Genomic DNA, 25,006 nt, shown 5'->3' on the forward strand with positions numbered 1-25,006 from the left:
CTGGTAGTGCTGAATTAACACATACTCATCAAATATAATTGGTATCTTCATAATTTAATGTGATAAAGTCTAAAACTTCATTTTTGTGAATGAAAATACTTAGTTTTTCATGAATTTGATGTTTTATTGAATTCATATATATGCACATATTTATTATGTTCACTATGTTTTATATGATCTTTATGAACAACAGTTTGTTAAAGTAAGGGATTTTACTTTCATTTTAGGCCAAAACTTATTAATATATTAATTGTTATTAGATTGCTGTGCTTTGAGGGAAGAGTCCCTCAGACTAATCTGAGTTGATTTGCTAGCATAACTCAGAAAACTCAGCAAAGTGCTTTTGCTCATGGTTACAGTTTATTAGCATGGAAGGATATAGATTAAAAGCATCAAGAGAAAAAATCACATAGGCCAGAGTCCAGGAGACACCAGGCTCAAGCTTGCAATTGTTCTGTCCCAATGGAGTTGTGCAGACAGTGCTTAATTCTCCCAACAACGTGTGAAATCATGCACGAAGTATTGGCAACCCGAGAAGCTATATGAGCCTTGATATCCAGGGATTTTACTGGAGTTTGATCATGTAGGCTTGGTTGACTTCCCACAAGGCAAACCTTCAAGTCTCCATTCCCTCCTGAGGTTAACCTGGCCCTAGTCCCCCACCATAAATCACATCGTTAGCAAAAACCATCATGGTAGAAGGCCTCCAGCTAAGCAAAGATATTCCTGTCAAAGATACTTTGGAGGGATATCCCAAGGACTTAGAGGTTACTTCCAAGGAGTCAGGCAAGGACTAAATAGTTCTTTGGAATGTGCAGATTTTAGACCACTCAAACTTGTGAACTCTTTATGCAAAATTACACAATTTTATTTTATTTTTTGAGACGGAGTTTCACTCTTGTTGCCCAGGCTGGAGTGCAATGGCGCGATCTTGGCTCACCACAACCTCCGCCTCCCGGGTTCAAGTGATTCTCCTGCCTCAGCCTCCCAAGTAGCTGGGATTACTGGCATGTGCCACTACACCCAGCTAATTTTGTATTTTTAGTAGAGATGGGGTTTCTCCATGTTGGTCAAGCTGGTCATGAAGTCCTGACCTCAGGTGATCCGCCGGCCTCAGCCTCCCAAAGTGCTGGGATTACAGGCGTGAGCCTTCGCACCCAGCCTTACACAATATTTTTAAACTTTCAAAATCCCATATTTTATATTGAGTTGCCAAAGGGTTTCTAATAAAAACAACAGTGTCTTCTTTTATTAGCAGGTATTTTCCTAAATACTGTGTATTCATATCTAATTCAACTGCATAAAAAATCTTGAGCTAAGTATTGTTATGATTGTCATTTTACAGATGAGAAAATAATAGAAATTCATTTTTCAGGAGTTTATTCAATATTAATGTCATTCTCTTTTCATTAAGTATATTGTAAAGATTTTCCTGGTTCTAATAATTGGTTTATTCTTGATTTTTAATGTTTATAACTTGTAGATTTTTTTAATCGTCAAATTTCATACTTTTATAATTTCTTCTGTAGGTTTTTGCAATTACAAGTACTTTCTCATTCTAAAATTAGGGAAACACATTTTTGTATTGTCTTATATTCTGTGTGTGTGTGTGTGTGTGTGTCTTTCTCTCACTGTTTAACACTTTAAGCCATCTAGAATTTACTTTATTATGCATAGTAAATTTCTCTCCGTTAAATTCGTATTTTGCATTAACTGTTCAATAAATGATCTTACTACTCAAGTGTGGTCTGTGATGCAATAGGGGTCTATGCCAGAATACAGGACATTGCTTCCCTCATTGAAAGAGTCTTGACGTGAAAAAAAAAAAGCTGAAGTAAACTGCATGCTTAATGATGTAGCTGATTTACATTCTAGCACCAGCTACTTATCTGGATACAAATCAGTAATAAAAAGAGTTCATCAAATGGCAGCGAGTGCACAGATCACACTCTGAGTAGCCCTGCCACATAACAGATGTGACAGTCGCTGTTCAATCTAAGTCAGTGTTGCAGTAGGAAGTTGCATGTGAGTTGATAGAAAGCCATTATTTTTATTTTTGGCCTGAAAGGTGGTCTATACTTGTATATTTTTGTCCTTTTTGTGAAGCATGTAGACATAATCCTATGATGCCACTCACTGCAAATAATAAAAGTTGTTCTTTTGTACAAATATTTAATGGTGTCTTAGATTATTTTGTTATATAAATAAAGATTCCATATTTTTATATACACACATACAACATAGGCTTTTTTTCTTTAGGTCTACAAATAATTCCATTTTCTTTGTGGATTCCAACCAAAAGTAAAGTAACCCTTGCATTATTGTGTATGGTTTTAGGAAAATTTAGCCCCGAGTCTAAGATATTGTACAATATCTAAATTATCTGGGAAATAATAATTTTAATGTACCTATTAATAGCATAATCCCGTGACCATTTTCTGACCTTGCTAAATCTGGACATTTATTGAAGTGCAGAATTTTGCGCTGGCTTAGCACATTGAGGCCAAAGACTTCTGCTCCCACCTAAAGATGGAAGGCAATAATACTACTTTAGAGATGATGATTGCTAAAGCTCACACAGCTAATAAGTGCCTGAATCCGTGATCAAAGCCAAGTCCATCCAAATCCAAAGCCCATGTTATTAATTACAGTGCTCTGCCAGAAACATGGAAGAGTTCTTCTAGCTAACTTTACTCAACTTACTTCTGGGCTGGCTCGGGATTGTCTGTTCCCACTTTATCTCTTCAGCCATACTTCATTTCACGCCCCCTTTCACTCTCAGCACTAGAGTTCCTACAGTGTTTCCAAAGCACCATGTTCCAATGAGAGCACATAGAGACAGGGAGGGGAACAACTCATACTGGGGCTTGGTGGGGAGGAGGTGAGGAGGGAGAGCATCAGGAAAAATAGCTAATGCTTGCTGGGCTTAATACTTAGGTGATGGGTTGACAGATGCAGCAAACCACCATGGCACACGTTTACCTATGTAACAAAAGGCACATGTACCCCAGAACTTAAAAAATACCATGTTCCTTCACACTGCAGGACCTAAGTACATGTTGTTCCTTTCCCTGGAGTATACTTACTTTGAGCTTAGTTTAATTATCTCCTCCTGCTCAAAGTTCATATACCCCCTCAATAGTCATGTTCTAAAGAAAGCATTCTCTGTGGGTCAGTCTCTCTATTAAGCATATTAATGGCACCACCTCCTTCATAAATGCACATTTGTTCATCTGTTAGATACATACTTCATTAGGCTGTAAGCTTCAAGAGGTGAGGAACCATATGTGTTTTTGCTTATAATGGGATTCTTAATGCATTTGACAGTGCATAAGAAATATATACCAAGAAAACCTGCTTGGTAGATATTAGGCTCTTGATATATATCAAATAAGTGAATGATTGAACATAGTACTCTTAGTAAAATATTACTATGCATAGATTATCAGTGAAACTTGATTCAAAACAGATGCTGTATGCATATTCAAAGGGTTTAGAATGTTTTTTGATATTGCATGAGACTTTCAATAAAGTATCAAGTAAATTTTTATGAAAAGAATATTCTGTATTCTGAAATGTACCCAAGACCACATAAATGAGACTTTATTCTGGTACACACATGCAGGAATGACTACCCCAGCCCTAAAAGTGTTGCCCCTGAAGTCTTCCTATGACAGTAAATGAAGCTCCATCCTTCTAGTGGGACAACCAAAAGCCAAAGAATTATCTTTGAGTGTTCTCTGTTTCTCATAGTCCACATCCAATTCATCAGCTGTTGACTCTACCTTCAAAATACATCCAGAATCTGATTACTTCTCACTAATTGTCCTGCTAGCTCTTTGGACTAAGCTACCAACACTTCTCATCTGGATTATTATAGTAGCCTCTTAAATAATCTTTCCTTTTTAGGCTTTGCACCCTATAGCCTGTTTTCAAATTAGAGTCAGGGAGATTCATTTACAACAAAGCAAATCGCCTGGCCTCTTTACTCAGAACCTTCCAAGAGCTTCCTGGTTCACTCTGTAAAATCCCCAGCCCACACCACAGCCCATCAAGTTCTACATGTTCTAGCCTCCTTCCGTATAGCCTGCCATTCCCTTCTTACCAACTGCGCTCCAGATTCATTGCCTCTTGGTTGAAACTCAAACATGTAAGACACTCACTCCCTTTGGGGACTTTGCCTTTCCTTTGATTTCTGCCTGGAAAGTTCTCCAGAGCAGCCACATGGCTGTCTCCCATTCGTCTTTAGTTCTCCACTCACGTATCAGGGTTCAGTGAGGCCTTTCTGATAACATTTCTTAAAATTGTAAGCACAGCCACTGCCTGGGCTTATTCCCCTTTGCCTTCCTTAATTTTATTCACAAAACTTTTCAAAATGTAACTATGTATCCTATGTCTCTTTCTTTTGTTTGTAGATAATGAGATCTTGTCTACTTAGTTCACTGTCATATTCCCAGCATGTTAGCACATTTATAACTTATGCTTGTAATAGATAATGTCAAGAAAATTACCAATATAGCCCTAATAGAGTTTTATATTTTTACAAGTTGAAAGAGACTGCATTAAACATATACCACTTACCCACTGATTGGGAATTTTTATGATAATTAGACTGTCTACTGCATAGAGGTGTTGAGTTGGGCAAAATTATATGAGTTAGGGGAAATTAGTTATATTACATTTCATTATAAAAATATCAAGCATGTTGTGATATGGCCAAAAATGTATATGTATTTTTCATTTTTGTTTTGATTTTTGAACCAGAGGAAAAGGTCTAATATATATTATTAAACTTTGGCATGGAGACATGGTTTTTCCACCAAGTGGGCAGTTCAGGAGTTTCTTTGGAACTAAAAGGCTAATGGGGCAATAAAATGCAAAGTTACCTCCTTAAAGGCAATAAATATTTGGGGCACCTGCTAAAATTTTAAGAATTGCCAGAGTACCAAGAATAAGACGTCTTGCGACTAATAAGCCTTTGGAATCAATAACATTTACATACATACTTACTTCTCTGGAAATTGTGCCAGGATAGAATAGAGGGGAGGGCCAGGTTATAAACCTGCTTCTTCAGACATCTGTATTTCTGTTATTGGCACCATTATTGCCACAAGGCCTTTAGTTGAGATATCTGAGACATCTTTAACTCTTTCTCCCCTTAGTTACTTCCATAATCTGTGGCCAAATTCTATTCATTGTTCATCTGAGAAAGCTATCTCAACCGTCTATTCTTTCTCCTGTTATTCCTCCTGGCTTGGACCCTTGCAGTATCCACGTAACTGGTGTCCTCTCTTTTGCTACCTCTTCTTTCTAATCTACTCACACATTAAGATTCAGCTTCCTGAATTGTGGTCCTAACCTTCATGTCAGAAAACTTTATTGCCTTTCACAACTTAATGAATGAATTTGAAATTCCTTAGCCTGAGATTCATGATTTCTATAGAGTGACCCTAGTCTATTTTTGTAACTTTACAATGGACTTCTCTATTTTATGAATGCAAATGAACTGTAATTTTCAAACATCATGCCTTTATTCATTTTTTTATTATCCCAACTTCCAGCACTAATGATTTATACCTATCCCAATTGGACTTACCTGTTAATGGCCACAACAAATGCTATCACTTTTATGAAAGTAAATTTGAAAGCCTGGTTGGAAATATGTTTCCACTTTATTTATATATATATATATATATATATATATATATATATATATATATATATATATTTATTTATTTGAGATGGAGTGTCACTCTGTTGCCCAGGCTAGAGTGCAGTGGCACAATGTCAGCTCATGGCAACCTCCGTCTCCTGGGTTCAAGCGATTCTCCTGCCTCAGCCTCCTGAGTAGCTGGGATTACAGGCGCTCACCACCCCACCCAGCTAATTTTGTATTTTTAGTAGAGACACAGTTTCACCATGTTGGCCAGCTGGTCTCGAACTCCTGACCTCAGGTGATCCACCCTCCTTGGCCTCCCAAAGTGTTGGGATTATAGGCGTGAGCCACTGCACCCAGCCTGTCTCCACTTTTAAGTCTCTTACACTGTTTTAAATATCATTTGTCACTTAAAATTGTTTCTGAGATATACTGATTTATACTGATATTTACCTATGTATAGGTTCCCAACTGAATAGCAATCTCTGTGAAAATATGATTCATGTCTAACACATTTTTTTCACAGCACAAAGTTGAATGTATTATACATCATAAGTCTCCAACATACGTTGTACGAGTGAATAAACATTTGTTGTATGAATGCTCATCTGTTGGTCATCTTGAGGTCCAGGACATAAGGCAATTGAGTCTCAGAGTGGAAGAATCAGTTTGGGTCAAGGAATGCAATTGTCTTGACTAAGTAATATGATTTTATGAGAAAATATGGTTTTATTGCTCTACAAATATAATGGCAATATATTTTTCCCTTTTGGTACGTGATATTTTGAATTCCCATTTAAGATAAACTGTATGAAAATACAATAGTTTTATTATATTTCAGTTATGATGAGTCTACCTTAAAGTCTGGTTACAGGCCTGTCCAACTATTTCATCCAAATCCTAAAGTTATGAATGTGGAAGGGCCAAATCTAGCAATTGTAGTAATAGGAATATTTAATTGAAATTCTGTTAATTCACAACAGATATGGAAACATACCTGCCAAGATATGAAAACAACCTGCATCTGTCAACAGATGAATGTATAAAGACGGATGTATAAAGAAAATGTGGTGTGTGTGTGTGTATGCATATATATACACATACATATATATATTTCCATTATATAAACAGAATTCTATATATAATGGAATATTTATTATATATGTATATATACACACAACAGAATATTCTTTATATAATTGGAATTTTACATATATGTGTGTGTGTGTGTATATATATAATGGAACATTACTAAGTCTTTAAGAAGATGGAAATTCTACTATTTGCAACAGCATGGATGAAACTTGAGGGCATTTTGCTAAGTGAAATAAGCCAGACACAGGAAAACAAATATTGCATAATCTCACACATATGTGGAATCCGACAAAAACAAAGTCAAACTCATAGTAACAGAAGAATGGTGGTTACCAGGAGCTGTGGGATGAGGGGAAAGGGAAGATATTGGTCAAAGGTTACAATCCTTCAGTCACAAGATGTATAAGCACTGGAGACCTAACGTACAGCATGATGACTATAGTTAAAGAAGTTAGCATATGCCCCCGGAGATGTATAAGTACTGGAGACCTAATGTACAGCATGATAACTATAGCTAAAGAAGTTAGCATATGCCCGAGGAGGCATACATAGATTTGGTTACCCTCTCTCAGCTTCCAAGAAGAGTCCTTTTCAGAAGTGAATAAAATTTGGCACTCATTTGCATTGATGTGCAGTAGTATATCTACTCTAAGAAGAGAGGATATGCTCTAAGAGGAGATTAGATATACACTAAGAACTAAATAGAGACCAGGTGTAATGGCTCACAGTGGAGCACACCTGTACTCCAAGCACTTTGGGAGCCCAAGTCGGGCGGATCACTTGAGTTCAGGAGTTCAAGACCATTCTGGCCAACATGCCAGCTTGAGACCTCAGAATTGCTCAAACCTGGGAGACAGAGGTTGCAGTCAGCTGAGATTACACCACTGCAGTCCATCCTGGTCAATACAGCAAGACTCTGTCTAAAAAAAACAAAAAAAAAAGAAAAAGACTAAATAAGAAATACCTATAAAGTACATCATCTCCTAAGACTTTTAGAATGGGAAATAGATGAAATAATAATAAACTGCTGTAACAGGCAAAAACCAAATATGCTCTTCTAGAAATACATTGCTCCTTAAAATGTTGAAAATTAATTTTTTGTAGTTATTGTTGACCAACTAAAATTAGTAATGGCTATCTAAATATACTGTCCCCATTGTACTCTTTAGAATTTTCTATAGCAGATGTCACAGGTATCTTCCTCTGACACAAATGCCTTGGTAAATGTTAAAAACTACCTATGTGGATAGTTGAGAGGGAAAGTGCATTATTAGACATACAGCCTTGGGCTTGAATTATTGTTCTGCCAGCTACTTAATGAATGAGCTTTGGATAAATCAATTTCTCTGTATTCATTTCCTTTATTCCAAAAATTTGGATAGTTTTTAATTTCAAGGTTCATTGTTAGGATTTGTGATACTCTAATGTCATGGCACAATGTTTGGCACATAATACAGAGTGACTGAATAATAACAATAATTAGTAGTATCATAGCTATTTTATGTATACCTTAATGTGAAAAGGAGATTTTCAGCCTTCACTGGCCTTTCATTTTTCTGTTCTTTCTTGGAGTGATTTCATACCTTTTAGAGGTTTTTAACCAGATTGACAGGAAGTTTACTTATTATGAAGACTCTTGTAGACCACTAGCACAGCTTTCGTATTTGATATTTTATTTAGACAATGATACCACGTAGAATAATAAGCAGTTTTTTCCAAGTTAACTTTCATAGTGAGACTTCAACCAGTATAGAGGTGGCAGCTCTCCCACACCAGATTCTCTCCAAATGTAGGTTTGGATGTTGGAGTGAGTTAGTGGAAGAGGGAAAAAAATCACCCAGCAAATGAATGACCTTGGAAGTGTTAGCTTTCTGTTTGCAATTCTCTGATGTTTCTTGGCAAATGCATGTCCTAGAGTAAAGCAGGCAATCTTCCTGGAGTAGATCATCTATTAAATTTTTTATGTTGTAGTTTCTCTGTGTTGGCAAGAGGCCACAGTAGTTTCACATCTCTAATTACAGCATATTTGGTGTTTCTATGATCCTATATTAGTTGATCAATCAGTAGATATTTAACAAGACATTCAGCTAAATAATTAAAGGAAGTAAAAAGAAAATCTGACAATTTCTGTTCTCTGAAAGTTTACATTCTAGGCAGTGGTATTATATATATATTACTTAAAATTAACCAGAAGTATGAGCCAGTTCTGATATGCCTTACACACCATATATGTGAAGCGCATAGAAGTTAAAGATAATGATAAATATGGGCTATAATTTATTGAATAATCCTTTTTAAACGCAGAAAGTCTGTTTAAATGCAAATTAGAATGGAAGGTATTTTTTTTTATATATTCTTTTTTATTATACTTTAAGTTCTAGGGTACATGTACACAATGTGCAGGTTTGTTACATATGTATACATGTGCCATGTTAGTGTGCTGCAGCCATTAACTCGTCAGTTACATTAGGTATATCTCCTAATGCTATCCTTCCCCCCTCCCCCCACCCCACAACAGTCCCTGGTGTGTGATGTTTCCCTTCCTGTGTCCATGTGTTCTCATTGCTCAGTTCCCACCTATGAGTGAGAACATGCGGTGTTTGGTTTTTTGTCCTTGCGATAGTTTGCTGAGAATGATGGTTTCCAGCTTCATCCATGTCCCTACAAAGGACATGAACTCATCATTTTTTACGGCTGCATAGTATTCCATGGTGTATATGTGCCACATTTTCTTAATCCAGTCTATCATTGATGGACATTTGGGGTGGTTCCAAGTCTTTGCTATTGTGAATAGTGCCACAATAAACATACGTGTGCATGTGTCCTTATAGCACCATGACTTATAATCCTTTGGGTATATACCCAGTAATGGGATGGCTGGGTCAAATGGTATTTCTAGTTCTAGATCCCTGAGGAATCACCACACTGTCTTCCATAATGGTTGAACTAGTTTACAGTCCCACCAACAGTGTAAAAGCATTCCTGTTTCTCCACATCCTCTCCAGCACCTGTTGTTTCCTGAATTTTTAATGATCCCCATTCTAACTGGTGTGAGATGGTATCTCATTGCAGTTTTGATTTGCACTTCTCTGATAGCCAGTGATGATGAGCATTTTTTCACATGTCTGTTGACTGCATAAATGTCTTCTTTTGAGAGGTGTCTGTTCATATCCTTCACCCACTTGTTGATGGGGTTGTTTTTTTCTTGTAAATTTGTTTAAGTTCTTTGTAGATTCTGGATATTAACCCTTTGTCAGATGAGTAGATTGCAAAAATTTTCTCCCATTCTGTAGGTTGCCTGTTCACTCTGATGGTAGTTTCTTTTGCTGTGCAGAAATTCTTTAGTTTAATTAGATCCCATTTGTCAATTTTGGCTTTTGTTGCCATTGCTTTTGGTGTTTTAGACATGAAGTCCTTGCCCACGCCTGTGTCCTGAATGGTATTGCCTAGGTTTTCTTCTCGGGTTTTTATGGTTTTTGTTCAAATATTTAAGTCTTTAATCCATCTTGAATTAATTTTTGTATAAGGTGTAAGGAAAGGATCCAGTTTCAGCTTTCTAAAAATGGCTAGCGAGTTTTCCCAGCACCATCTGTTAAATAGGGAATCCGTTCCCCATTTCTTATTTTTGTCAGGTTTGTCAAATATCAGATGGTTGTATATGTGTGGTATTATTTCTGAGGGCTCTGTTCTGTTCCATTGGTCTATATCTCTGTTTTGGTACCAGTACCATGCTGTTTTAGTTACCGTAGCCTTGTAGTATAGTTTGAAGTCAGGTAGTGTGATGCCTCCAGCTTTGTTTCTTTTGGAAAGATACTCCTTGAGAAGAGCGACTCCAAGATGCATAATTGTTAGATTCACCAAAGTTGAAATGAAGGAAAAAATGTTAAGGGCAGCCACAGAGAAAGGTCGGGTTACCCACAAAGGGAAGCCCATCACACTAACAGCTGATCTCTCGGCAGAAAGTCTACAAGCCAGAAGAGAGTGGGGGCCAATATTCAGCATTCTTAAAGAAAATAATTTTCAACCCAGAATTTCATATCCAGCCAAACTAAGCTTCATAAGTGAAGGAGAAAGAAAAATCCTTTACAGACAAGCAAATGCTGAGAGATTTTGTCACCACAAGGCCTGCCCTAAAAAAGCTCCAGAAGGAAGCACTAAACATGGAAAGGAACAACCGGTACCAGCCACTGCAAAAACATGCCAAATTGTAAAGACCGTCGATGCTAGGAAGAAACTGCATCAACTAATGAGCAAAATAACCAGCTAACATCATAATGGCAGTATCAAATTCACACATAACAATATTAACCTTAAATATAAATGGGCTAAATGCTCCAATTACAAGATACAGACTGGAAAATTGGATAAAGAGTCAAGACCCATCAGTGTGCTGTATTCAGGAAACCCATCTCATGTGCAGAGACACACATAGGCTCAAAATAAAGGGATGGAGGAAGATCTACAAAGCAAAATGGAAAACAAAAAAAGGCAAGGGTTGCAATCCTAGTCTCTCATAAAGCAGACTTTAAATCAACAAAGATCAAAAGAGACAAAGAAGGCCATTACATAATGGTAAAGGGATCAATTCAACAAGAAGAGCTAACTGTCCTAAATATATATGCACCCAATATAGGAGCACCCAGATTCATAAAAGAAGTCCTTAGAGACCTACAAAGAGAGTTAGACTCCCACACAATAATAATGGGAAATTTTAACACCTCACTGTCAACATTAGACAGATCCACGAGACAAAGTTAACAAGGATATCCAGGAATTGTACTCAGCGCTGCACAAGTGGACCTAATAGACATCTACAGAACTCTCCACCCCAAATCAACAGAATATACATTCTTCTCAGCACATCACACTTATGCCAAAATTGACCACACAGTTGGAAGTAAAGCACTCCTCAGCAAATGTTAAAGAACAGAAATTATAACAAACTGTCTCTCAGACCACAGTGCAATCAAACTAGAACTCAGGATTAAGAAACTCACTCAAAACCACTTAACTAAATGGAAACTGAACAACCTGCTCCTGAATGACTACCGGGTACATAACAAAATGAAGGCAGAAATAAAGATGTTCTTTGAAACCAACGAGAACAAAGACACAACATACCAGAATCTCTGGGACACATTTAAATTAGTGTGTAGAGGGAAATTTATAGCACTAAATGCCCACAAGAGAAAGCAGGAAAGATCTAAAACTGACACCCTAACATCACAATTAAAAGAACTAGAGAAGCAAGAGCAAACACATTCAAAAGCTAGCAGAAGGCAAGAAACAACTAAGATCAGAGCACAACTGAAGGAAATAGAGACACAAAAAACCCTTCAAGAAATCAATGAATCCAGGAGCTGGTTTTTTGAAAAGATCAACAAAATTGATAGACCGCTAGTAAGACTAATAAAGAAGAAAAGAGAGAAGAATCAAATAGATGCAATAAAAATGATAAAGGGGATATCACCACCGATTCCACAGAAATACAAACTACCATCAGAGAGTACTATAAACACCTCTATGCAAATAAACTAGAAAATCTAGAAGAAATGGATAAATTCCTCGACACATACACTCTCCCAAGACTAAACCAGGAAGAAGTTGAATCTCTGAATAGAGCAATAACAGGCTCTGAAATTGAGGCAGTAATTAATAGCCTACCAACCAAAAAACATCCAAGACCAGACAGATTCACAGCTGAATTCTACCAGAGGTACAAGAGGAGCTGGTACCATTCCTTCTGAAACTATTCCAATCAATAGAAATAGAGGGAATCCTCCCTAACTCATTTTGTGAGGCCAGCATCATCCTGATACCAAAGCCTGGAAAAGACACAGCAAAAAAAGAGAATTTTAGACCAATATCCCTGATGAACATTGATGCAAAAATCTTCAATAATATACTGGCAAACCCAATCCATCAGCACATCAAAAAGCATATCCACCATGATCAACTGGGCGTCATCCCTGGGATTCAAGGCTGGTTCAACATACGTAAATCAATAAACCTAATCCAGCATATAAACAGAACCAAAGACAAAAACCACATGATTATCTCAATAGATGCAGAAAAGGCCTTTGAAAAATTCAACAGCCCTTCATGCTAAAAACTCTCAGTAAATTAGGTATTGATGGGATGTATCTCAAAATAATAAGAGCTATTTAAGACAAACCTACAGCCAATATCATACTGAATGGGCAAAAACTGGAAGCATTCCCTTTGAAATCTGGCACAAGTCAGAGATGCCCTCTCTCACCACTCCTATTCAACATAGTGCTGGAAGTTCTATCCAGGGCAATCAGGCAGGAGAAAGAAAAAAAGGGTATTCAGTTAGAAAAAGAGGAAGTCAAATTGTCCCTGTTTGCAGATGACAGGATTGTATATCTAGAAAACTCCATTGTCTCAGCCCAAAATCTCAAGCTGATAAGCGACTTCAGCAACATCTCTGGATACAAAATCATTGTGCAAAAATCACAAGCATTCTTATACAACAATAACAGACAAACAGAGAGCCAACTCATGAGTGTACTCCCATTCACAATTGCTTCAAAGAGAATAAAATACCTAGGAATCCAACTTACAAGGGATGTGAAGGACCTCTTCAAGGAGAACTACAAACCACTGCTCAATGAAATAAAAGAGGATACAAACAAATGGAAGAACATTCCATGCTCATGGGTAGGAAGTATCAATATCATGAAAATGGCCATACTGCCCAAGGTAATTTATAGATTCAATGCCATCCCCATCAAGCTACCAATGACTTTCTTCACAGAATTGGAAAAAACTACTTTAAAGTTCACATGGAACCAAAAAAGAGTGAGCATTGCCAAGTGAACCCTAAGCCAAAAGAATGGAAGGTATTCTAATGGAAAGGAACTATACAAAAGGTTAGGCCGGAATTAACTATGAAAATCAGACAGATATCAGTTTACAGATGTTTTGAATAATGAGATAAATAGTGGATTTCATCCTGTGGATCATTGCTTTCCAGAATTTTGAGTAAATAAGAATCATCTAGAAAATGTATCAAAATGCCATTTCTTAGGCCTTACCTCCAAATATTCTATTTTAATTCATTGGGGACAGGCCCATGAATTGCATTTTAACTACTCTAATGTTCTCATGCCCTATGATTCTGATGCAAGTGGTTCATTATTCACATTTTTAGATTTTCTGCTTGCCAGGGAAAATGAAAAGTTTTTGCACAGGAAACTAGCTTTTTTATGTTAATACACTCATAAGAAACTAGGACCATTAAAGCATGGTTTAAGAGGCAAAGAGTTAAAGGGCAGGAGGACAGTCAGGCAGACATTACAATAATCCAGAAGTAAAAAGAATCAGCACCAATTTTGGTTGATAGCAATAGAATTGAAAAGGAGCAGATAAGTAAGTAGTAGAGGTTTAAGGAATATAGGACTAACAGGATGCAGGCATCCATTGGCTATCCAAAAGCAAGGCATAGTGTTCCAATCCCAGTAGATAATATATTCTTTGAGTGTAGGAACTGAGTCTTATTTATCTTTGTGACTCCAGTTCAGCACAGTAGTGGGTTCTCAACAAGTGTATGTGCATTTAGATAAACCTGTAATATAATGCACGACAAAGTCAAAAGGAATCTCTTTTTATACCTCTACTTTTCTTCTTTTAACCTCTAATTTTTAACCTTGCTTTTATATTGCCTTTTGACTTGCCAATAAAAGTAGGTTTCATTGTTTGTGCAAACTGAAATGACTTAAAATATAAAAAGAAATATGATACAAAAATATATTGTATATCTTAATGTCTGAATTTCTTCTCCATGAACACACAACAGTGAAATTATATCAAATTAGATATACCACTGAATTCTAAGAAATATGAAATTAACTGTCATTTTGTATAAATATAATCTACTTCCAATAAGACATTGTAATAGTTTGTTTCTTTCTTTTATTAATGTTACCACATAATGTATGGTTTTAGTGGGAAATACTATGTCATAAAAATGCCTAATGTATACAGCACAAAAAGCCTACTCTTTTAAAATATTACTGTTTACAAATCAGATCCTTTCCAAATTATCCAAAAAAAGGAGTGAATTCATAAGGCTTCTCCTCTCTAATTCTTTAAACATCAAAAGGGACCATCTTCAATATCCAAATGCTTCTCCAGCTTTCCGCAGGATATCACAAAACTTCCTGGCAAAGACTTTTAAACAAGTTGAGAAGTTTTATAAGATAAAAATATTTTTTCAGTTGACTTGACAACCATGTACAATGTTAGTGAAGAGTTTATTTGCCCAAGGCTCTTTGTCAAAATGAATTTAAACTGAGATTATTAAAATGTAGTTCAATTGCAGTGTGAGGAGAGGTGTTGCTAATGTCTTACTTAGAGAATGTTTTCCATGCAATGCATGTGACTTGGTTACCAGGCTCTACATGTAGAGGTATATCTCTGCTAAAAGAACAGAGGCATTTAAAATTATTCAGAAAACAATAAATCATCTCCAAAAGTGGAGAGTTTTGATCCAGAAAGAAAAGCACTATTGTGTCGTAGTTTAGAGGTTCATCTGTGTGAGCATCAGACTGCCCAGGTTTGAGTCACAGCTTCACCATTAACCTCAGCACCTTCCTCAGTTGTAAAATAGAAGTCATGATAATAGAAACATTATGGGAATATTGTGAGGATTAAGTGACATCATCATTGTCAGTGGTTAATAGAGTAGCTGGCACAGATTAAGGTACACAATTAATTGTTTTATTTCAAACCTATAGAGTCAGGACTAAGCATTGTTTCCTGATAATTCCAGATGTGTGGTTAAAAAAGCCTGTCCTAATTTAATGATAATCTTTTCTGTTATGAGTTAAATGGCTTTAGGAAAATTTAACTACTGGTAAACAATGCTTGAATCACCAGACCTCCCCATGGCTGCAGCTAATTTCTTACATCAGAATCCGGACCAGGATCCCAAAAGGAAAATTATTATCTGGATGAGAGGTTGTAATCATCCATATTTGGAAAATCCTGTTACACTATGTTGGGAAAATGTCCAAATTGCCAAATCTTGGAAGCAATCCCTCTCCTTCCCTCATAGGGACACATTATTTAGGAAGGTTTATTATTTTTGAGAAAGACTAGTTACCCTTCAGAAATAATAGCATTTGTGTATGGTTTGAAAGATTATGCCACCATAGATGGAAGAGTCAAGCACGTTCTACATGGCAGGTGATTGTTAACTAACAGGTCACCCAGTGATGTGGGCTGTAGCCAGAATCCATGGCAGAGAGGAGACAGGACACTGATGGGCTGCATTTGAACCATATAGTTAGAATTACATTAAGCCACTTTTACTGATTTGTGATATTGTGCCATACTTATAATTTCTTATTTCAACTTAATATCTAAGTAAATTCTTTTGATTGTTATTTTCTTGGTTTTTTGAAGTGCACACTTTCACCAAAGAAAGCAAAATAGAGCAAAGTGAATTTAATATAATTAATGGTAAATCTGTTTATGTATCTTTTCACAAATTAGAATTATATAATAAAATTTCTCTATTTCCCCAGTATAGAGGATCATTATGGATTCTCCCTGTATTCCAGGCACTGTTCAGGCACTACATAGCATGCTTATGCAGTCATCACAACAAATCAGTCAAGAAAGTACATTTAACAAATAAGGCAACTGAGGCATGTTTATTATTGTTATTTAAATTGCCTTTGGTCACATTAATAAGGGGAAGATACAGAGATTACATCACTTTCCACTTTCAACATCTTTTTACTCTGCCTTCTGATATTTTAATTGAACTGGTTCATACCTATTTCATATAATCTGTTATTTTTCCTCTTTATCTTCAAAATATGAAAACATTTATCTTCCTATTTTCTCTGTTATTTATTCTATTAATATGTGTTGCTACAGACTCTATTTGAAGAAATTAATTAGAAAAGAAAAATATGATTCACTGGTGAATTTTTCTAACACCAAAACTGAAAAGTAATATTCAATAATGTATTTTAGTTTTATTTAAACCAGAAATTTTATAGTTAAAGTTAGCATGGTGATATAATTAGTCTTAATTCATTAATGATATGGATGGAATTTTATTCCTTTCATATTATCTTCTTCCTTCGAAAACATATTTAATTTTAACAATTTTGATTCAAACTTATAATTCATCTTAAAATATAGTTTGGTAGTTTTTAAAAATTTTATTTTGATTTGAGGAAACATAGGTACTCTAATTGTAATTTCCCTTAGCAATTTCTATAACAGTTCTTTTAAGTTCATGTTTTAAAACACAATATTGATATTCTTGTGAATTTTTCATTATGAAAACAATTTTATTTATTATCTAGACCATAACAGAAGAAGTAAACAATGGACTATCCTACCATTATCTCAGGCTATGCATGTACAAAAATGGACTCTTTTCTGTTTCTTCAGTACTAACCATCATCCACAAAAAATTATTTTACTGGCCTCATTATGAGAATTCACAAGAGACTATATATTTTTTTTTTCTACATGATCATTGAACCCATGATTCAACATTGGTTACAGAGTCTCCAGAATTTGGAGAGTGAACCAAAAGTAAAAATTTATAACGCAGTATAGAAAATGCTGTAACAATGTTGTTCACAGAATCCTATGTTGTTTCCAGAAGAGATAGTACAAATGGGTGAGGTAGGGGATAGTGAAAGAAAACCGGATAGAAATAAACTGCATTAATGCTGATGATGAAGTAGAATTTGAGTTTGTCCAGGCAAAGAAGCTGAAGGAGAGGAACTGTAGACAGGGTACGGGGTTGCAGGATGGAATTTATAGATGCCCAATGTGGAATGGTTAATCACATGGGTTCTAGAGCCAAGCACCTCAGTTCAAACATTATTACTTTCCTATTTCTCAATGTATAATCTTGGACAAGTTACTTCTCATCTACAAAATGCATATTATAATCATTTCTACCACATTTGATTGTTTAACTCAAGTTTATAAATTCCCTTATATGATTTATGATACCTAGAAAATGCTAAGTAACAATTAACTGCAAGAAAATAAGAAACAACATAATGTTTGGGAAACTACAAGTCATTTGGTATTGCTGAAGTAAAAAAAACTAATAATAATGTAGAAGAATATGAAGGGGATATGTATCATGTTAAAGAGCTGGAAATTGCCATATGGATAATGAGAAAACATAGGAATGGCATAGGCAGATTTTGTTTTAAATAGATCTCACTGGGGCAGGGTAGGAGGAGGGGAAGGGAGAATGTTGGTAAAGATTAGAGGGACAGAACTCAGGTACAATACCATAATAATTCAAGGCTTTGTATATACTGTAATAAGGATACAATACAATAATTTTAATAGTAACTATAGGATAGAAGGGAGATGACAGTTGAGTGAAATACTTAGAAGGTAGAGTTGGCAAGGCTTGCCTCTAACAGTAAATAAAACAGAGCCTATGCGATAATTCAGGAAAGGAAAAAAATAAATGATGACTTGAAGATTCTTTATTTGGCCGAACTTAGTAGCTAGCAAAAGCATAAAAAGAGAGCAAGAGAAAAATAGAATAGAGGAGTAAACAGAGAATTGAAAGAGAAAGTAAGAAAGGCAGTCTTTAGACATACTAAATTTAAGGTATTTCTAGAACATCTATTTAGAAATAAGTCTGACTTTTAGAATAGAATTTCAACAGATTCAGGATTCATTAAAAAAAAAAAAAAGACAAAGAAGGCCAGGATAATTTGTGTTATATGATGTGGGAGGAAGAAGATGGTCTAATGAAAGACATAGGAAATTAATTGATTAATGATGTTTCAAATTTGGTAAAAGATGTGTTTTCAAATCAAATTTTGAAGAAAATTTGATTTAGGCAACAGCAAGAATCAAGTGTGGTTAAATATAAATGTATTATTTCTGAGTTTCATATATACTACTATGCAAAGAACATATCTATAGGTCATTCCCGTATAAAGGACCTAAACATGTCATTTTATAGGTTGATTAGGGAAATGTTTTTTATTAAATAAAAATATTTACCTTAAATTGGGGTAAAAAAATTTAAAAAGTAACAATCTGAAATCTAATTTTATTTTGAAACTAATTTTCTTAAAACAAATTTGGCTCCCAGTATTTTAAGTATTTTAACCATTATTTAATTGCAGTTATAAAAAGTTAACAAGTAACATTTACTTAGTGTAAATTTTAAAATTTTATTATATTCCAAATCAGCATGGGCATTAACCATGACAATGACCACCCATCGTGTGCTGATGGTCTTCATATCATGTCTGGTGAATGGATTAAAGGACAGAATCTTGGTGACGTTTCATGGTCTCGATGTAGCAAAGAAGATTTGGAAAGATTTCTCAGGTATGGAGGTCACTTATTGTTTTTGCCTTGTGAATGTTTATGTGTACTGTTTCTTTTTACAAATAGAGAAGCCAGTGTGACAAAGTGGAAAGGCCACCAGAGTAAAACTGAAGGCACTTGGTTCCAATCTTGGCTTTTCCATTGACTCATGGTGTAGTTTGGGACATGTTATTTAACCCCCTGCTTTTTAATTTCTACATTTTTCAAAAAGGGCAGTTAAGATTATTTGTAAGATTGAAAAATTGTTATAATGATTTTACAAATCTGTCACAGTATTTAATTGCCTCTTCAATTTTTTCCACGGGCAATATTCACAGTTCATCACCCAGCACATCTATTACCACAAAGATCAGAGCCCCTCTAACAAAATCTTCACTTTTCGTTTGTAATACATCTACACTTCAAATGTTTTTTCATTAATAGTTTCCACCGTTATCATAGCCCTTTTCCACATTCAGTGGCCGTAACACTTAGCTTCTGTCTTGTTTGAAAAGTAAATGAAAAACATTACTGTTGTTCTCATTTTTATTTTAAAGCACCTGTTCATTTTAAAGCACTTATTTCTATAATTATAGAAGGATCACCTGAAGCAGTAAGCAATATGCAAAGTAGTTAGTGAGACGCTTAAGGTATCCAAAACAAGTCTTAGTGAAAAATACAGGAATACCTAGCGTGCTAAACTCACTTACAGATGAATTTTATTCACTTTTGTATACCCTTTAAATAGTTAAGCCCATTTTTCTAATAAATGTCTATGAAATCTATCAAACTATAATGTTTCTCACATTACCACAGCTTTGCTCTAAAATATGTACAATATATTCTGTGTATGCTGTTTGTCGTAACAGTCTAGAGAAGAGCACTCAGAGCATGTGATATTTCAGACACACCATCAGTAGCTGTATCAGCAGCCCTTCTGTAGGCCCTAATGATTACCTAAGGAACATGCATGATTTTGTATGGCTGCCTTCACATGAATAAGGACTCTTATGACATCAAATACCACTTTAAAATATATTACAGAGTTGTATACAAAGTTGTATTACAGTGTCAAGCACGAATGTATCTACACTGTTAATAGTCAGCTGAGGATGCCTTCCATACATTCTTTAAATCCCCAAATAGAGCTGATATCTTACATTCACATACTACTTTTGGGCAAGTTACTCTCTGATTCTGAGCTTGTATACCTATTAAATGCATAAAATAACACCTACTTCACAGTGTTATGTAGATCAGCTGAGTTATTTCAGATGAATGTGTTTTATACACCATAAAGTTCTTTTAACTTGAAAATTATTTATTACAATTATCTTCATTGTAAATAAATGATTTTTGACATATATAATAATTTCTATGAGTATTCAATAGAAGAGCTTAGATATATTTTTGTATTATAAAAGTGTTTCTTGTTATATGCTAACTAATCATATCAGCTTTTTACATTAAATTCAAAAGTTTACACATACCTGCCTATTGCCAGGTCAAAGGCCAGTAACTGCTTGCTACAAACAAATCCGCAGAGTGTCAATTCTGTGATGGTTCCCTCCAAGCTGCCAGGGATGACATACACTGCTGATGAACAATGCCAGATCCTTTTTGGGCCGTTGGCCTCTTTTTGTCAAGAGATGCAGGTAAAGATCCAGGTGGAGTTTTTGTGTGTTCATTCATTGTTTAGAAGTATTGATTGGTAGGAGAAGGTAACATTATTTTAGGCTTTGTGGATCAAAAGGACCCCAATATATAAAAGAAGGATTTTGTAAGAAAAGGTTTGTGCATTTTTTTCTTATACTTTGGAAGCGATAGAAATAAGATATGAGCATTTAATCAAAGTAAATAAAGAAAGACCTAATAATTTCTACTTTGAAAATTACATTGATATCAGGGAAGTATTTTTATTATGTCAGTTCAATGCTTCTATTTTAAATCCCGTACAGTTTTCTCTCCATATCTGCAGGAATTGGTTTCAGTACCCACATCCCGTTCCCTAAGCAGATACCAAAACTCCCAGCTGCTAAAGTCCCTTATGAAAAATAATGTAGTATTCGCATATAACCTACCCACATCCTCCCAAATACTTTAAATCATCCCTAGATTACTTACAGAACTTGATACATTCTAAATGCTATGTAATTATTATACTATGTTATTTTTTATTTGTATTATTTATATTGTTATATTGTTATTTAAAAATTTTTTTTTTTTTTTAATCTGTGGTTGGTTGGATCCCTGGATGTGGAAACTACAAACAGGGAGGGCCAACTGTATTTTCTTATATGGAAATGGGTAAAAATGCGATAATATGAACATATAATTGACAAAAATGCAATAATATGAACATGTAATTGTGGAGGAGGAACTATACATTTTAATCCTGAAAATAAATTTTTAAAAGTGTCTTTTATAGGAACAAAAATTAAGAGAGTGCATTTCTACATAAACTGGAAGAAAAGGGAAAATGTATAATGGTAAAGCAGTGTTTACATATTAATATTCCAGTAGTCAGTAATTACTCAGAGAGGACAGTAGTGTTAGGTCCATAAAATCTAAAGGATGAAGCAAAATGACCCTCTTAACTGATGAAAGAGTTTAAGCTCTAGTAACCTTTTTTTTTTTCTTTCCTGCTGCCCATCCCCTATCTGCCCATCTCCTCTCACCTCTTCCTAACACACACACATACACATTGTACCTCGGGAATAAACTGATAACCACATTGAGAGTAAATAGGTTAAGTATCGCTGAAACATAGCCTATTTTACCTGGCCACAGTTTCTGTGAATGCCTCAAAGGAGTTTGGCTTTGTTGCGGATAATGCTGTTTTGGGTAACTGATAATTAAGATCAGGATAATTAAGATCCTTTATAAGGAACAAAGCATATGGCATTACAATGTATTGAATGCTCTCTTTGGTTTGTGATTCTTATTAAAAGAGTTGTGCACTTATTTGTTTATTAATTGCTTTTGATCAGTTTCACCCACCAGTATGTAAACTGCATGAAGGCAGAGTGAGTTTCTCCAGCATCTAGCCTAGGGACTGGCATAGAGTAAGTGAAATACCCAGTGAACAGATGATTTAGAATTAAAATGAGTGAACGTATGGAGTTGAAGCTGCATCAAATGTGATGTGTCAAAGGCTGTATGGGCCAAGCGAGGTGGCTCACACCTGCAATCCCAGCACTTTGGGAGGCTGAGACGGGCAGATCATGAGGTCAGGAGATCGAGACCATCCTGGCTAACACGGTGAAACCCCATCTCTACTAAAAATACAAAAAAAAAATTAGCTGGGCGTGGTGGCGGGCGCCTTAGTGCCAGCTACTCGGGAGGCTGAGGCAGGAGAATGGCGTGAACCTGGGAGGCGGAGCTTGCAGTGAGCCGACATGGCGCCGCTGCAGTGCAGCATGGACGACAGAGTGAGATTCCATCTCAAAAAAAAAAAAAAAAAAAAAGCTGTATGGACTGTAATACTCATCTGGTAATAGTGGAGCTTGAAAGGAACTGGTGTTGCTATGTAATTGTGATCTAATTCCAAAGGGTTTACATGTGGCATAGCCATGGATCCTTGGAACTCCACATCATGTGTGACAATTATGACACTGGCTCTGTAAGGTCTGTCTCTGGTACCTCTCTGAGCTCATCTGCTAACCTCCTTCACTCTGCTTTCACCTCTGAGTCTTTAGACAATCAGAAGTCTGGTCACAATCCTCTTTCTTAAATATTCATGGTAAAATGAAGTTTTTGAGGTACAAAGGTTTGGGTTTGTGGGAAGGCACTTTTACAGGCTGAAGTTACCATTATTTTAGGCAACAAAGTAGGCTGTTTGTGGTCACTGTCACTGGAGCATTGCACAGGAGACAGTTTCAGTTCATGTGGTATAGAGAATTGACAGAACTTATCAATGGATCAATTCATCCAAAATGTTCTTCTTTTATAAAGCGTTCCTACTGTAAAAACTCAGCAGATGATCAACTACACACGATTCTGTTAAATTGTAGATTTTCCATAAATACTATTTTACAAATTTTAGAAATTATTTTAATATATCACATGCAATTAAATTTTGCTTGTGCCATTCTACGTTTTGACCTCTAAATATCTTCCACATAGTGTGTTAAATTATTTTATGATGTAATTTGAGTTTTCTTTTTTTATTATACTTTAAGTTCTAGGATACACGTGCACAATGTGCAGGTTTGTTACATAGGTATACATGTGCCATGTTGGTTTGCTGCACCCATTAACTCATCATTTACATTAGGTATTTCTCCTAATGCTATCCCTCCCCCAGCCCCCTACCCTACAACAGGCCCTGGTGTGCGATGTTCCCCGCCCTTTGTCCAAGTGTTCTCATTGTTCAGTTCCCACCTATGAGTGAGAACATGCGGTGTTTGGTTTTCTGACCTTGCGATAGTTTGCTCACAATGATGGTTTCCAGCTTCATCCATGTCCCTACAAAGGACATGAACTCATCCTTTTTATGGCTGCATAGTATTCCATGGTGTATATATGCCACATTTTCTCAATCCAGTCTATCATTGATGGACATTTGGGTTGGCTCCAAGTCTTTGCTATTGTGAATAGTGCCGCAATAAACATATGTGTGCATGTCTTTATAGTAGCATGATTTATAATCCTTTGGGTATATACCCAATAATAGGATGGCTGTGTCAAATGGTATTTCTAGTTCTAGATCCTTGAGGAATCGCCACACTATCTTCCAGAATGGTTGAACTAGTTTACAGTCGCACCAACAGTGTAAAAGCGTTCCTGTTTCTCCACATCCTCTCCAGCACCTGTTGTTTCCAGAATTTTTAATGATCCCCATTCTAACTGGTGTGAGATGGTATCTCATTGTGGTTTTGATTTGCACTTCTCTAATGACCAGTGATGATGAGCATTTTTTCATCTGTCTGTTGGCTGCATAAATGTCTTCTTTTGAAAAGTGTCTGTTCATATCCTTTGCCCACCTTTTAATAGGGTTGTTTGATTTTTTCTTGTAAATTTGTTTAAGTTCTTTGTAGATTCTGGATATTAGCCCTTTGTCAGATGAGTAGATTGCAAAAATTTTCTCCCATTCTGTAGGTTGCCTGTTCACTCCGATGGTAGTTTTTTTTGCTGTGCAGAAGCTCTTTAGTTTAATTAGATCCCATTTGTCTATTTTGGCTTTTGTTACCATTGCTTTTGGTGTTTTAGTCCTGAAGTCCTTGCCCATGCCTATTGTCCTGAATGGTATTACCTAGGTTTTCTTCCAGGGTTTTTATGGTTTTAGGTCTAACATTTAAAATTAATTCAAGATGGATTAAACACTTAAATCTTAGACCTAAAACCATAATTTGATTCTTATAACCATTAAACACCATATTGTCTAGTCCTATTTTACAAATCAACAATTTGAGGTCTAGAGCAGTGAAATAATACTTTGAAGTTCTTATACCTATTAACAGAGAATGCTAGATCCAAACTCAGATTATGTCTAAATGCTAAAAATCAGAATGCACTATAACCACTATGCTCTCTGGTCTCTTATGGAACTTAAACTTCTTTATATGCTGTATTGTCTTATCTGTGGGAAAACCCTTAGATCAGATCTTGTATTTTAACTAATTTTTTTGTCTCCTATAGCGCCTATACTATCAGTTTTAACCAGTATCTTAATTGATTTATTTTGCTAAGCTATTTGCTCTATTCATATGATTATTTCCCACTAACCTACCTACACAGATTTTTTTTTTCCTTGATCTCTGAAAATATGATTGTTTATTTAGGTTTTTTAAATCTGTTTCTCAATATCCTAGGATGTTGCCTTGTTTTAAAACTACACATTGTGCTAATAAAGTTAAATTTTAGGTTTAAGGTTTCCAGAAATGTTCTCCTTTTTATTTTCTCTCCACT

General features: G+C 35.6%; 1 protein-coding gene across 1 annotated transcript in view; it reads left to right on the top strand.

Annotated features, from left to right (window-relative positions):
• The window catches only part of ADAMTS19 (ADAM metallopeptidase with thrombospondin type 1 motif 19), a 278,081-nt gene that overhangs the window by 139,126 nt on the left and 113,949 nt on the right, over positions 1-25,006 (top strand). The window contains exons 9-10 of the mRNA XM_055299284.1: positions 18,977-19,117; positions 20,601-20,751. Of these exons, the coding sequence (XP_055155259.1) occupies positions 18,977-19,117; positions 20,601-20,751 (292 nt within the window). The remainder of the gene's footprint in view (positions 1-18,976; positions 19,118-20,600; positions 20,752-25,006) is intronic.

The sequence above is a fragment of the Symphalangus syndactylus genome, chromosome 11 (genome assembly GCF_028878055.3).
Source record: "Symphalangus syndactylus isolate Jambi chromosome 11, NHGRI_mSymSyn1-v2.1_pri, whole genome shotgun sequence".
NCBI classification, from domain to species: Eukaryota; Metazoa; Chordata; class Mammalia; order Primates; family Hylobatidae; genus Symphalangus; species Symphalangus syndactylus.